The 16,222-nt window shown below is 41.2% G+C and overlaps 1 protein-coding gene across 1 annotated transcript; it reads left to right on the forward strand.

The window, feature by feature from the left end:
- The first annotated feature begins 9,202 nt into the window (after window positions 1–9,202).
- LOC142134127 (uncharacterized) lies at window positions 9,203–16,222 on the forward strand. Its single transcript, XM_075194481.1, has 6 exons — window positions 9,203–9,430; window positions 10,836–11,012; window positions 11,860–11,964; window positions 12,712–12,864; window positions 13,826–13,972; window positions 15,074–16,222. Exons 1-6 carry the CDS (start codon window positions 9,386–9,388, stop codon window positions 16,220–16,222), a joined length of 1,776 nt encoding a protein of 591 aa, XP_075050582.1. The 5' UTR covers window positions 9,203–9,385.

The following is a 16,222-nucleotide window of genomic DNA, read 5'->3' on the forward strand; positions in this document are numbered from 1 at the left end:
ATCCAAATTTAAAGGACTTGTGCTGCTAGGGGGGCGATTGCCCCGATCGCCCTCCCCCCTGGATCCGCCACTGATGCCTGGTTACTAATATCCCTGAGGACATGGATTAAGTTGTTATTCAGCCAGCACCCCCATAAGTACACCTTCTCCATCCCTTAAATCTAATTTAAATACTCTTGCTGCTGTCTCAGTGCAATCAATAAAGTATATGTGGCTGGGTTGGGGGGCATCTTCCCCCAGTCCAGTCCCTATGTGGGCTACCTTGGGCTGGCTCACTGGGCCACCTGCATTTGTTTACCTTTAAAATGTTCCAAATAGGCTGCTGAGTCCAGTCTTGTCCCCTCCCCAGGCTAAAATTTTGCCAGCGTGAGAAAAAGTGTACTTGAAAAAAGTCATTATACTATACTGAGATAGTCTGTTGTCAGCAATAGCTACCACTGATTTCATGGTAGATCCAGCAGAAACATGAAGCTTTTTAAAACATTTTTTCATCTCCCTATTTATAAGATCTCTTAGAGGCTCCCTCTTGCAGTTACTAAACTGCTCATCTTAGCCCAATTCCACTACACCATCTTCACCTCTGGCATCCACGAGAAGGTCAGGTAGTGGATCACTTCCTGGCTCCTCAGTCGGTAAGCAGTAAACCGCCGCTACCAACTCCACATCCTTGTGGTATGCCTTTAGCATGTTTATGTGGTAGGCCCACTGCTGCCTACCATCGCTATGAAATGATACCACATAAGTAAACTCACTTAGGAATTTTGAGACCGTGTGCAGTCCAGCCCAAGCAGCCTGGAGCTTGTTCTGATGCATGTGCCTTTTTCATTTTGCTCCTTGACGCTGAGTAACGAATTTTGATATCCTTTGCTTGGACATTGCAGTGTATTTAGCCATCCTGTGCATTCCCCTGTTCTCCTGGTACCCTTCACTTGAGTAACTCGGCTCCAAAACAGATCTCTGATAAACCACCTCTTGCCACCAGTTGTAAATTGTGACCAGATGGGCTTACTTCATGACCCGGTGTGTTGGGGGAAGAAGAATGAAGGTATGTTACATATTTTATCTGGGTTGCTTTCTCACTATCAGTAACTGACTATTACTGACCACTCCTACTTGTGTCCCCTGCCACCAGACACTCGCCAACTTGCGAATGCCAGCTGCGCAATAGTTGTAAAAGAATTTGGCTGCCACCACTAGGCTCCTTTAATGGTGCCTAGAACTGCTTACTTCTGGGTAGCTGGTATAGCTGCAGCAGCGCCTCTTTGCTTGGGGTCTGATTGCTACCTCATGACCTCTTACTGTGGATCACAACTGCTGGGTAGTGGGCAAAGCGTTGAACAGAAACACTGGGTTCAACACAGGACAGTTGAAGAACGGATTACAGTGTAAGCTATTCCGGTCTATAGCCCCATGTGTTCTGTCTTCATTTGCTGCTTGTCAGAGACTATTCTCAGCTTTTTTGTTGGCGGAGATAGAACAATCGGTAGCCAATCGGACCACTGGAATATTGGCAACACAAAGTATTTTAATGGTTCCAATGATCCAATACCCACTAGAATTTGATTACGTGGTCACTGTCTTCTCCAGTAAAACCCGCCCACACGTGCAATTGCGTACGACAGTCTGTGAGTTTAATCGTGGATAAGGGCCTTGTTTGTGTCTTTGGTTTGCAGTTTGGTTGAACTCTTCTACAAGTTCTGTTTATTTGCACTTTTGAATTGTAATCCTTTCTTTTACAGAAGTGGCAAAAGCCTGTCAGGAGCGTGAGAACCTGGGTATGCTGGTGTGGTCACCTAATCAGAACCTGTCCGAAGCCAAATGTAAGTATTTAATAATACACAGCACAAATAAATGTGTTCTGTAACTCTTATAGTCCGCATGTAACCATAGTACCCTAAAACACAACTGTGCACTACACTAAAAGTGTGTGTGGTCCTTTGAAGTATCACAGCTTGTGAATTTCATTATTGTGTTCATTAAGTTATAGAACTTTTTGGGAGAAAACAATTTATTTATTTTTGTTTGTATTATGGAGATATTCACAAGCTAATAATTCATAATTGAATTATTGGCTCTAAAACATCTTAAATTTGCTATCCTGTTCTAGGTTAGTTGAGGAATCCTGGTATGTAGTACCAGCTTACAGCCTGTTGGGGGCTTCCATCAGTTAAACTGAAAACTTTATTTTTGACCTAAATATTAAACTGATACACCATAAGGTACACAGTAAACCCCACAAGGGGGCACATGACACAAAAAGATTGAGACCAGGCAGTCTGTCATGCTCGGCAAAGGGGCAGATGTATATCCGTTTCATTTTTGTATGAACTGAGGGTCTCTTGATGGAGATATATAGAAAACGTGGAGCTGCTGTTTTTTGTCGCTTCCTAGTGCTACTAAAGGAATGAGAGAAAACGTCTTGTTGCTATGGATAACTCTTTCCATAATTGTTCCCCGCTATAGGTTTATTTCCTATTTCACAGTAACTAAGCATCATGAGAACTGTAGGTGACCAGTTGTGGATGTAACAGGTTATCACTGGGGAGGGCTGGAGTTGGTATGTGAGCACTTTTTTTGAACAGAAGTGAAAGTGACCAGTTCAGCTAATTGATTAGAAATGTCTCCGATTTCAAATGTAGAAATGTGTCTACTTGTCTTCAAAGCATCACTTTCGTTTAGTAAAGTCTGACTTTCAGCCATTGTAGTTTCTTCATTTGTTACCCACCCAGCAATAAGTAAATCAGTGTGAACTGTGAGTGGTATTTTTTATGTGGTGGGTGGTCTCCAGGGTCAGGCTGGGCTGGGGGAGCAGGGAGCATCTGCCCCCCTGGCCGCTCCCATAGTGGGCTACCTTGGGCTGGGTCACTGGGCCACCTTCCTTTTTTTATTCCTTTAAAATGTTCCTAATAGACTGCTGAGTCGAGTCTTGCCCCTCGGGCTAAAATTTGCCAGCCCTCCCATGGTGGTCTTCACTTGCTGTAAAGCTGTAAAAGCTATCTACCACTCCTATCCAAGTGCTCTGGATACTGCTAAACAAGTTTACTTCCAATCTCTCATCTATGCTCAGGCTTCTAACCCCAAATGCTTTTTTAACACATTTAAATCTATTCTCAATCAAACCACCCCGAATTCTCCTACTACCATCAGTGCCCAGGATCTTGCTTCCTATTTCAAGGACAAGATTGATAAGATCAAACTTGAAATGCTATCCTCTCCCTCGACTAGCAATCCGCTCAATTCCTTCCCAGCATCCTCTGACACTTTCTCTTCATTTGATCCCACAAATGAAGAGGAAGTTTCTACTCTCTTCTTATTTTCCGACTCTACCTCCTGTCCTTTTGATCCCATACCCTCACAAATTGGTAGATCCCTGTCTAATGTGCTTATTCCACCTCTAACTAAAATCTGTAAAATATTTCTCTCTACTGGTATCTTTCCATCACTATTCAAGCACACAGTGATTACTCCTATTCTAAAAAAACAAAATTCTGACCCAAACTCTCTCTCAAATTACTGCCCCATCTCTCAGCTCCCATGCCCCTCCAAACTTCTCGAGAGAATTGCCTACACTTGCCTCACACGTTTCCTTTCTGCAAACAACCTATTGGATCCTCTTCAATAAGGCTTTCGCTCTCAACACTCCACAGAGACTGCGCTGACCAAGCTTGCCAATGATCTGATCACAGCTAAAACTAAAGTTGATTACTCTGTTCTAATTCTCCTGGATCTCTCTGCTGCATTTGACACTCTTGACTACTGTCTCCTCATACAGACGCTGCAATCCCTAGGTCTTCAAGACACTGTAATTTCCTGGTTCTCATCCTACCTATCTAATCGCTCTTTCAGTGTTAATTTCTCTGGAGCAACCTCCACTCTTCTTCCTTTATCAGTTGGAGTAGCACAAGGCTCAGTCCTAGGTCCTCTGCTATTTTCTATCTACACCACTACCCTAGGAAAACTAATAAACTCCTTTGGATTTCAGTATCATCATTATCATCATCATTACAATTGGGGACAAACATAATGAACTAATAAACAAACTGGGTAAAACAGACAGAGAGGTGAGAAGGCCCTGCTCGCAAGCTTACAATCTATGGGAATCAACTCTATGTGGATGATACACAAATTTATCTATCCTCTTCTGATCTCTCACCATCTGTGTTGTCTCACGTTACTGACTGTCTAACTAATTCTCAATCTTTCAAAAACAGAATTGATTAATATTTCCACCCAACAATAGAAGCTTACTGCCTGACATTTCTATTTTTGTTAACAACATGACCATAAATCCCACCCTGCAAGCTCGTTGCCTAAGTGTAATCCTTGACTTGCAACTATCCTTTGATCCCCACATCAAATCTATATTTACATCATGTTGCATACATCTAAAAAACATTTCCTGAATATGTACATATCTCACACAAGACACTGCAAAAACTATAATTCAGGCACTCGTCATCTCCCGCACTGGTCTTCCCAAAATCAGACTCGAGCCCCTACAAACTATTTTGCACGCAGTGGCTAGATTGATTTTTCTTGCAAATCGTTTTACATCTGCTGAGCCACTCTGTCAGTCTCTACATTGGTTGCCTGTTTTTCAAGGAATCCAATATAAAATTTGTCTACTAACATACAAGGCGATCAACAAAATTGCACCAACATACATCTCCTCACTTGTCTCAAAATATCTCCCAACTCGACACCTCCATTCTGCACAAGATCTGCATCTCTCTTTTTTTTCTTCTCACTTCCTCCCATTCTTGGTTACAGTACTTTTTTTGGACGGCACCCACTTTATGGAATTCACTGCCTCGCACCACAAAACTTTCCTCTAGTCTTCAAACCTTCAAGCGCTCTCTGAAAACCCACCTCTTCAGAGAAGCTTATAGTATTCCTCTACCACCCTCTTAATCTCACTAGGTTACCCTATTACCACCCTGTACACAGCTAACACAAAGCAACAACCCTCTGACCAACATAGTTGTGTGACTGATCACACAGCCCACTAAATACTTTGTAACCTTTCCATTCTAGCTGGACAAATATTCAATATGATGTAGCACTTACACTTGTGTATCAAACCATTGTCCCATAGATTGTAAGCTTGTGATCGGGGCCTTCTTACCTCTACGTATGTATGTATTACCAAGTATTGTTTTATTACTGTTTGTTCCTAATTGTAAAGCGCTACAGAATCTGCTGGCGCTATATAAATAAATGATGATGATGATGATGAGCAGCCAGTTTTCTAGGGGTGTGCAGATCCTCTGGGCTCCTGGAAGTTGTTTGGTCCAGAAGCCTATTGTTATAGCTGAATGGCCATTATACAGATTAGACTCCCACAAACATGTTGGCCCTGGATACTGGACCCTTTCCTATAATCATTTTGTCCTGCCACCTCGTCCAGCTGGTCCATCCTCGTAGCTATTTTCTCCTTTCCAGAAACAGAACATTATCTGTCATTTCATCCAACAATAACAGCAACCACAATAGCAGTGGCTCTGCAGTCCTCTGCCAAACATGAAAACTAACATTAGTTCTGTCTGCATGCCAAATTATTTTGTTGTGCATATTGTGCACATACCTCCCAATTGTCCCAAAAGCCAGGACAATTTTTCCTACTAGCGGGAAAGTTAGGCGGTATATCACGCTCACTCCTGCCCTATAAATCATATTGCCCTGCAAAATGGAGTCAATGGAAGTGCTCAGGTAGTGTTACAAACTCAATTTTCTTATTAATTTATTTTCCTACTCTTGTCTATGCATCTTTCCAAATGTATTAAAGCAGGTGTGCACAACCTTTTTGTCTGAGGGTCACATTGGCCAAAATATACTCATTTGATGCAGTAAAGCTTAAGTTGTTTAATCATCTAAAATATGTAGAACATGGAAAGGAAGAATCTCTATGTAGTTATGTCACACCTGTCAACATGGTCAAAAACTCCCCATGGGTGGTCATGAGAGGTGGTGTGGCCCCCCCATAGAGTGGGTGTGATCATGTCACAAATGCCTGGCAATGCCGCTCCACCATCTCAAGTCCATAGCAACAAATTGACACATTCTTCCTGTAATATTTTTATCCTTGTGTCCTGAGTCTCCCAGATTTTTACAGTATCCGGGTAAAAATATTGATGCCTCCCCACATGTGGTTCTTTTTCTAAAAAAGTATTACAGCTTTTGACAATTATGTATTTACCATGCAGATCACAGTAACTGCCTGTAGATGGTGCTACATACTTTGCAATTTAAAAAAAGTAAAAATCAATGCCCACTGTAGCTGCCGCAAAATGTGAGGAATGTGCATCTGCGTGGGTTTGTTCAAGAGTCACTTACATGAATTGTTGCATCCAAACTGTGGTTTATCCAACAAATGGCAAAACAGGCAGAGTAATTGCCTAGAGGTAGAGCGTAGGTACACATCATTGGAAGCTAATGATAAAGCTATTCATCCACAGTTCTGCTGGCTTAGTAGATTAAACCTAGGAGAACTACAAAGAATAAGCAGAGTACAAATGAAAGAAAATCAGCAGAAAGATCCAACTATTGAAGCTATACGATGGGTCACCAAACATCACAGACCATTAAATCAAGTTATATTAAAGACTTGTGGAGCTAGATTACTAGCCAAGCAAGAAGAACACCTGGGGGTATATTTCCTAGACTGCGGGTTTGAAAAAGTGGAGATATTGCCTATAGCAACCAATCAGATTTTAGCTATCATTTTGTAGAATGGACTAAGTAAATGATAACTAGAATCTGATTGGTTGCTATAGGCAACATCTCCACTTTTTCAAACCCACAGTTTAGTAAATCTACCCCCTGGTGGGAAGGGGGAGCCTACAATACAGTGAATTCATTAAATCTAGTGAAGTTCTGCAAATCCCTCAAAAGGAGAATGTAACTCCTGATACTTCCATGTAAAAATAGGGACTACACTGGGCATTATTTGTGTAGGAACTAATTAACTGTGGTTATGATTGTTGGTATTTATGAGTGAATTTGTGTCCCAAGAACAGTTTTGTGTGTGCTGGAATGAGCACAGTGTCTGTACAGAGTCCTAAATAACAAATCAATCTCAGAAATTTTAGCAGTCGATACATCCTCTAGTATCGGATACATCATATCACAACCGAGCCAGGAAAGAAATGGAGTATTTGATCAATTTCATTTTTATTTTTTAAAATTCTTTATTTAGTGAGAAAACAACAAGTAGAATACCAACACCACAATACTTTGAAAAATATGAATATACAGGATGCTTCCTCATTAGGTTTATGAGTTATATGTTTGGAAAGCGGGGAGGGGGAAAGAATCAGAGATGAGGGAAGGAGGTAGAGGGGGAGAGAGATAAAAAAAAGGGAGGGGGGGAGTAGGAAAGTCACTAATAACATTGAAAATATAGCTGCTGACAATACGTGCAACACATCTGAGGACATATGCCCCATGCAGTTAAAGATCAAGGGGGGGTGGGGTAAATAAATTGGTGACTATGCACAGTGATGTAACAGTGCCACCCAGTGGCTAGGTTATCAATAGACATGGTAAAAAAACTACTTTCAATATCACAACCAATAATTATTGACTTTGTATTGTACCCATAACCACAGCTCTGTGAGGCAGCGATGCTAACCACTGTGCTACCGTGCTGCCCACAGCATCTTTCAAACATGATGTTACTCTTGTTTTACTCTGTCTGAGCATTACAAACTATAACTCCATAGGATTCATTAAAAGTAAGTCTTCAAGTGTAACATAGTAAAAAAAAGAGATACTAATGTACATGCGTCATTAAAGTCCTCGTCTACAAGTGAGTCATTTGTAGATTTTTCGTATTGTAGTTTTCAATCTCAAGAGAAGAATCAGTGAATATTAATGTGACACTTGATTAGATTAATGACAGTTTGTAGAGACTTGCTGTTGTCAGGGAGTCAGGTGTCATACACTAATCTTATTATTGTTGTTTACTGGAGCACACAAGCTATCTTCGGCCTATGTGGTGTTTGTTGTTATGTTAAGATAGCAAAAACACATATAAACCGCATTGAGTTATTGTATGAATTTAATATGCATTTTGTATGTGTGCTTCTTAAACCTGTTTAGGACAAAACAGGAGGTTGTTAGATAGTTCAAGCCAAATACATGTGACAGTACATATGTGGATGCTTCTTAAACACACCTCATTGTGTTTAAAATTCTCTCCCGTTGAAATGAATGTAAGTTTTGAACTGCCACAATGAGCGCTAGAACCCTGAAATGTAAAAAATGAAGCTTTCCAAAATAAACACACAGCAGCGCCACACCACCGAAATGTGAAAACACAAATACTTATGATGATTTTTATGTTTAAAGTAATTTAGATGCACTTTACTTGTGTTAGACACACATCTTAAATACAAGTTTGTTACACCAATTATTATTATTATTATTATTATTATTATCATTTATTTGTTAGGCGCCACAAGGTTTCCGCAGCGCTGCACATAGTACAAACAGTAGACTATACAGGGTATAACAGTACAGAACAATAAACAAAAGTACCAATACTTCAGAAACTCCAGGCAGGCAGATGCAATAGACACGGAGCAGAAGAACGGGTAAGGAGACAGGAGGGAAGAGGGCCCTGCTCAAGCGAGCTTACATCCTAAAGGAGGGTTAAACAGACCAGGCACAAGAGGAGCCAGTTGAGGGAATGGGAGAGAGGGGAGAATGAGCGGAGGAGATAGGGGTGAAGTGGATGGGTGGTAGGCTTTGAGAAAGAGGTGAGTTTTGAGTGCACGTTTGAAGGAGCACAGAGTAGGAGAGAGGCGGATGGAGCGAGGGAGGTCATTCCAGTGAAGGGGGGCTGCACGGGAAAAGTCCTGGATTCTGGAATGGGAAGAGGTGATCAGAGTGGAGGAGAGGCAGCGGTCATTGGCCGAGCGCAGGGAGCGGGTGGGAGTGTGAATGGAGAGGAGGTTAGAGATATAAGGGGCAGTAGAGTGGGAGAGAGCCTTGTAAGTGGTGGTGAGGAGTTTGAAAAGAATTCTGTAGGGGAAGGGGAGCCAGTGTAGGGCAAGGCAGAGAGGGGAGGCAGAGGAGGAGTGGCGTGAGAGGTAGATGAGTCTTGCGGCCGCATTGAGTATAGAGCGGAGGGGGGAGAGACGGGAGTGGGGGAGGCCGGTGAGGAGGAGGTTGCAGTAATCCAGGCGGGAGATGATGAGTGCGTGTATGATGGTTTTGGTGGCCTCCTGAGAGAGAAAGGGACGGATGCGGGCAATGGGCGATATCTACCTAGCCTTCTACTGAGTGTCTGTATGTCATTGTACCTCAGGAACAGGCTGTTGATCGGGAACACGAGAGAGATGTGTTTCAACAGGAGATCCAGAAACTCGAACAGCAGCTTAAAATGCCACAAAGACATCAACCTGTCAATGATCATCAAAGCAATGAGGTATGATATAATGGAGGCGTGATGTAATGGAGACGGCTGAGCGTATATACATGAGTATGCATCCTATGAACTCATTGGGGACCAGTGAGTACATTGAGGCACGAGGCACATGGTTTCTGTATTTTCTTTATTTCTTTTGTTGGGACTAGAGGATTCACCCTTCTTTGTGCATGTACTACTCTATAAACTTTTATAGGTTAAACCATCAATTTAGCCCCTCTTTAAATGTACAGTACATACAATAAAGCCCTATGCCAATGTGTATAAAAATACTTATTTTCTTTGTAACTATCGTGCCTTGAAAAAGTCTTCATCCCCAGCCACAGGTTCTGATTTGTTGGCACTGATCCACAAAGTAGTGAGTACCAGGTCACATCAAAATATGTATTTCAAAACCTTTCCACTAATTACTACACCTGGAAAAGCAGAAATGATCAAACTTAAATAAGTATACATCATGGCATCCTCAAATGTGTGCGTTTCCTGAAAAAGTTACATCATTACACTGGCTCCACCAGTGTAAGAAATCAGCGGATCACCTGGTGTCAGCTATTTAGTAAATATTAGTACCCCTCTCGTTGTGAGGTCCTATAGCATGATTGAGACATTCCAAAAATAAGCTTCAAAATGTAGATGAACGAACACTTCAAACAAGAATATAGAGAGGCAGTCAATGTCGTCCATTGTACTGCAGTGACCGATGTTTGAAACTGCAGCCACCCTGCTTAGGTCAGATCCCCTAATCTTAGTCGTTGGGCAAGAAGGGCACTTATTCCAGAAGCTTCCGCAAAGGAGCCGTGTAGGAAGTAAAATAGTGTAATTGAATGACATGGCAGCATCAAGCTCCACTGCGGGACCACCAGAAAGGCTGGATGTGGGGGTTCGACCCGGGAAGTGGCTTATAATAAACATCCTTGAGTGACCCAGAGTCCTGACTTTAGTAATCTGTGTAAACCTTAAATGTGCTGTTTTTTTGCTGCTCCCCAACTTATTTGACCCAGATAGAGGAATGGGCAAACGAGGCTTTATTTCTTGTATTCAAAGATAATAGAGATGTATCCAAATAGACAAATGAGTGTACTAGCTGCCAGAGGTGGTCCAGCAAAGTTTTGCTTAATAAGTTAATGATGGTATTTTAGTTTGTTTTTTTATTGCTCTATGATATATTATTATCTTTCTCTTATTTTGGACTTAAAAATAACACATGGGAAATTGAGATGTGATCTATTTTTGGACAGGTCATCCTACATTCTTATGTTGTCACACTTCTCATGAAAACGATGTAGTATTACCATTCAGTTCATAGGCTTTTGACATGGAGGTTGCTTCAGCCAATGAATTGCTGCTTCATGTATATTTGGTCTTTAAGTGCTCTTTAAAGTTTTATTAAATTTGTCCTTTCCAGTTGGAAAAGCTGGAAAACAATCTAAAAGAAAAGACGGACAAGTGCAGTGAACTGGTACTGTGCAAGGAGCAACTTCAGCGGGATGTGCTGGAGAGGAACGAGGAGATAGAAAAGCTGGAGTGCAGGATCCGGGAGCTGGAGCAAGCTCTGATTATCAGTGCTGACAGTCTACAGAAGGTAAGGAGACTGATCCCGCTCTCCTGATGATTCCATATACCTAGACAGGGGTCAGGGAACATTTTACCTTTTACCCACAAATATATTTAGATACGCCGGCGTTACCCCCTTGATATGAAAGGAAGGAAATCATATATTATTAATTATTGTAATTCAAAATTTTATTGAATCTATTCAAAATTTCTTTCAAAGCTTCAACTTCAAAACTTCAGGTTTTGGAGAAATGATTTTGCTTCATTTTTAATACAAGAGCATCAATATTGGGGCATTTTGATGTCAGAGCAATTTGGATACAGTCTTCAGCGTCCAATCGATTTCTCTGCTTTGTTTTTATGTTCGTTAGAGTGGAAAATCCTTGTTAGCAAAGGTAGGTTGTTGCAAAAGGCAGCAACTTTTTGACTGCCTCCTCATGTGCAATTTTGATGCCTTTGCAACTGTTGACATCCAAAAATATGACAGATCTGCTTTGTTTTCAAATGCAATACGTGCTTCATTATTGCATCGAAGCTCAAGAAGTGCCTCTGCCAACCCTTGAGGCTCTTCTGGTACAACAGTAATTTCACATATAAAGGGGTCTACAATCCAACTGACAGCATGTGAATCGGCAGCATTACCCCCAGGAATTTCATTTTTACCCCATTTGGGGTAATTTACCCCTGTTCCCTGACCACTGACCTAGAACATGGCATCAGAAGACCTGTTTATACATCGCTATTTCAGCAGTTTGTTGGGAAGATGTTTCCTGAGCCTCGTCATTTTATCTTTACGTGCTTTATCTGGTATTACTGGGCTGCTGGTCTGGACCTTTTTTTATGCAATAACCATCACTCTGAATTTCATGACTTAGGTGGAGGAAAGAAGGACGTCTATCGTCATTGGTGTAAAGGGAGAGATGCCTCTTGAAGCACAACTCCAGGTGGAGAGAGAAGCAATAGATAGAAAAGAAAAAGAGGTGACATTGTCTATTTATACATCATATATTAACCCATTAAAGCGTTTCCCATTGGTAGGTGAGAGAAACCTTTTACCATCATAGTACTATGTCATCTCACTTACCTAATAAAGGAGATGCCCGGTAACCATTCTCTCACTCCTTCCATAGTTCTCTAGGGTTTGAGTGATTAAGGAAAGTAAGGCAAAAAAAGGAGTAAATGTTCTCTGGCACAAACCATGTTACACTGCAAGGGGTGCACATTAGTTTATTATTTTGCACCTTGGTTAAACACTGGCTGTTTTTTCATGTAGCACACAAATACCTGATAGCTTTATGTTTACACTAAAATTTAACGTTGATCTAGGACAGTGTTGGCTAACCTGTGACACTCCAGGTGTTTGTGAAACTACAAGTCCCAGCATGCTTTGCCAATATATAGCAGCTTGTTGCTGGAAGGGTATGCTGAGACTTGTAGTTTCACAAACACCTGGAGTGTCACAGGTTAGCCAACACTGTTCTAGGACATGCCCTTCCCCAACTATAAATCTGTCCCCACATTTTAAATTTACCTCCCCCTCCAATGCAACATGGTTTTGTCCGGGTGTAAAGTTACTCAGTTTTATGCTTTGCTTTTCTTAATGACTCAGGCCCTAGATGTGGACTGATGAGATTTGGATAAGATATATATAGAAGGGTTAGAGTTCTGGGTGATGGATCAAGAGCGATATTTTATCACCACTTTGTTTCCACATTCTGGTCTCCCAGGTCACAAACCTGGTGGAGCAGCTGGAGCAGTTCAGGGAGGAGCTGGAGAATAAGAATGAGGAGGTCCAGCAGCTTCACATGCAACTAGAGATCCAGAGGAAAGAGTCTGCCACCCGGCTGCAGGAACTGGAGCAGGAGAATAACGTTCTGAAGGTGAGAGGAGATCACGGCCATGTCCACACTTGGGGTTAGGCTGAGGACACTTTGTCCTCAGCCAAACCCCTTGTGTAAACACACCTTACAGGGAATGATCATCATCATCATCACCATTTATTTATATAGCACCACTGATTCTGCAGCGTTGTACAGAGAACTCACTCACATCAGTCCCTGCCCCATTGGAGCTTACAGTCTAAATTCCCTAACATATACACACACACAGACACACACACACACTCACAGAGTGGGACTAGGGTCAATTTTTTGATAGCAGCCAATTAACCTACCAGTATGTTTTTCGAGTGTGGGAGGAAACCCACGCAAACACGGGGAGAACATACAAACTCCACACAGATAAGGCCGTGGTCGGGAATTGAATTCATGACCCCAGCGCTGTGAGGCAGAAGTGCTAAGCACTTAACCACCATGCTGCTCTAATGATAATATACAAGTCATTAGTGGCAGTCACATGAACTTGACACATATTCAATATCGGAGTATTATGAAATGAATGCCAACAATCCGGCTACTCGGTACTCCCACTGACAACCAGATCATGGGCAGTTTGCCCACATACAGTACTGATTAGTGAGTTTGGTTAAAAAGACCAAAATTGACTACCAAAATCTGTGTGAGGATAACGTTAGGTTGGGATTTAAAGTATATGAAACACATTTTACCTTTTCAGCTTAAATACTACAACATTATAGCATGTGGCTCATGTACCTCTACCTGGGTCTGTGCACAATTGTGGGTTGAGCTTAATCTCTATACATGATTTGTTGCCATAAGTGATGATATGATGATGAATTATCATCCACAAAGGAGTCACAACATCAACATTTGGGATGAATTGTTAATCGTGCACAATGGGTTGTTCACACGTATGTGTTTGTAATATGACTCAAACATAGATTCTGATCTAAAATGTTTGTTTTTGTTTTACGTATCTCAGGAAGGAATCGAAAGCCCACAACATGAACATCAAACGTCACCAGAAAATGTGAAGGAAATATTGTTATCGAATGACCAGGAAATTGTTCTCCTTAACGAGCAAAGAGTAAAATCACAGACACATCTTGAGGCTGCATCATATAACAAGGTAATGTGCACTTGCAACTGCTCCACTTTCTATATATATAGCAAATCTGTATTGGGGATAAAACAACTATAATGAAAATGCAGTTTATCGCCTCACTTGGAACTAGTGACATCACTCCGTTATTAAAGCAGCACGCTTATAGTTTTTGGTTCGGCTCATTAGCTCCCTCCACTATCTGTAAGTAACAGGTCCTCTTAACTAACAACAAGAATATAAGTTGTGCTGTCTGATTGAGAAGTGGAGTAGAATTAGTTAATCATCACTTTTACCTGCTATAAATTAATGCAGTGTGACTGGTGACCGGAGTTCCGGGGAAGGTTGAGAGAGACGAGTTCCTAGGCTGTTGTCGGATAAGACCTGGGACCTGATTCATTAAGGATCTTAACTTAAGAAACTTCTTATTTAAGTCTCCTGGACAAAACCATGTTACAATGCAAGGGGTGCAAATTAGTATTCTGTTTTGCACATAAGTTAAATACTGACTGTTTGTTCATGTAGCACACAAATACTTGATAGCTTATTTGTACACTGAAATTTAAAGTTGATATTTGTGTGCTACATGAAAAAACAGTCAGTATTTAACTTATGTGCAAAACAGAATACTAATTTGCACCCCTTGCATTGTAACATGGTTTTGTCCAGGAGACTGAAATAAGAAGTTTCTTAAGTTAAGATCCTTAATGAATCAGGCCCATGGTTCTCATCTCACCTCATGGGAGGAACGCCCTGAATTTGCAGCTGATTTGACCAGTCTTATTTAACTGCTTCCTTCATACATCTCTACTCTCTTGCTCTCAGAGGATGGCTTGTTTTCAGTGTTGATTTTAAATAAAGTGTAGTGTGCTGAGGTTAGCTTTCTCCAGTGATATTTAAATTACCTAATGACCAAAGAGTTCCCCAAATTGATTGCAAGAAAACAGATTTTTTTTTTTTATTACGTCAGGGACAGATAAATTACAATAAAACAAGATATATTCTTTATTGAAAGAGTCCCTTTAATTACGTTTGCATACTTGGAGCAATTTTTTTTTAAAACGATACTTCATTTAATCTTAGGTTTGTTGGTTAAACAATTAAACATGGTTTTTCATTTGTTTTCAGATGATTGAGGAGAAAAATGAGCAAATCAAGGAGTACAAGAGCCAAATTAAATGCTTGAAAAGTGATCAGGAACGTTTGAAGAAGAACCGCGAGGAGGAGGTAGAAAAGCTCAATGAAGTAATAGAGAAACTACAAGAGGAGTTGTCCCGTATAGAGCAAAAAGTGTCCGTGGATTTCACCAGTGGGGCTGACGTCGCAGAGTACAACAAGGACCAGTTTGCAGATATGGCTGACGGAAAGGGCATTTTACAGCCATTGGCTGGAGATAGCCATGTCACTCTTGCAAATAGGGAGGAAAAAATTCTTGGCGCCAGTGAAATAATGAACAATATAGAGATGGAGCTTGAGAACACGTCCAGTAGTAAAGGACAGAATAAGGTTTCAAGGCCCTCCAGTCAAGTATTCGAACCTTTGCAGGAAGACGTGCGGATTGCTATGCAGGACATGGAGTCTGAGTTGCGACAGCTACAGCAAGTTATTAAAGAAAAAGATTCCTCTCTGAAACAGTATTATGACCAGGTTATAACGCTGAAAGAACATACCCAAGTGATAGAAACGTTGAATGAGACCATTGAAAGACTTCAGCTAGAATTAGCCGACAATGACCATACCGTTGGTGAAATAGATGGATCTAAACACCAGTCTAATTTACTCTACAGAGAAAAATTAATACTTCCAACAATTGAAATAAACGACACTGATGTGACCCTCTTGAAGTGTGAGCTGGAGGCAACAAATGCTGAACTAGAGCAATTAAAGAAAGAAGTGGAAAACATAAGGAGTTCTTCAGAAAAGATTGTAATCAATGAGGTTCCTGCAATCAAATCGGAGGACAGAATGGATGAATGTCACACAGTTAGCATTGAGAAGCTGTCAGAAGCTCTGAGAGAGAAAACTGCTCAGCACTTGGCTACAGAAGCATTGCTTGTATCTGTGCAAGAGGCTTCCCAGAGCACAATACATGGTCTGGAGACTCAGTTACACGATATCCAAAAAGGTGCCCAAGAGAAGGATTCACAACTGCAGCAACTTGCAAACACTTCACAACTGCGTGAAAACCAGGAGATGGAGCGTCTGAATGATGTGATCAGAAGTTTACAGCAGAATTTGGCAGAAGTAGAGCAAAGAACTTTGGTGGATTCTAATTAA

Source organism: Mixophyes fleayi, unplaced genomic scaffold, assembly GCF_038048845.1.
Source record: "Mixophyes fleayi isolate aMixFle1 unplaced genomic scaffold, aMixFle1.hap1 Scaffold_40, whole genome shotgun sequence".
NCBI classification, from domain to species: Eukaryota; Metazoa; Chordata; class Amphibia; order Anura; family Limnodynastidae; genus Mixophyes; species Mixophyes fleayi.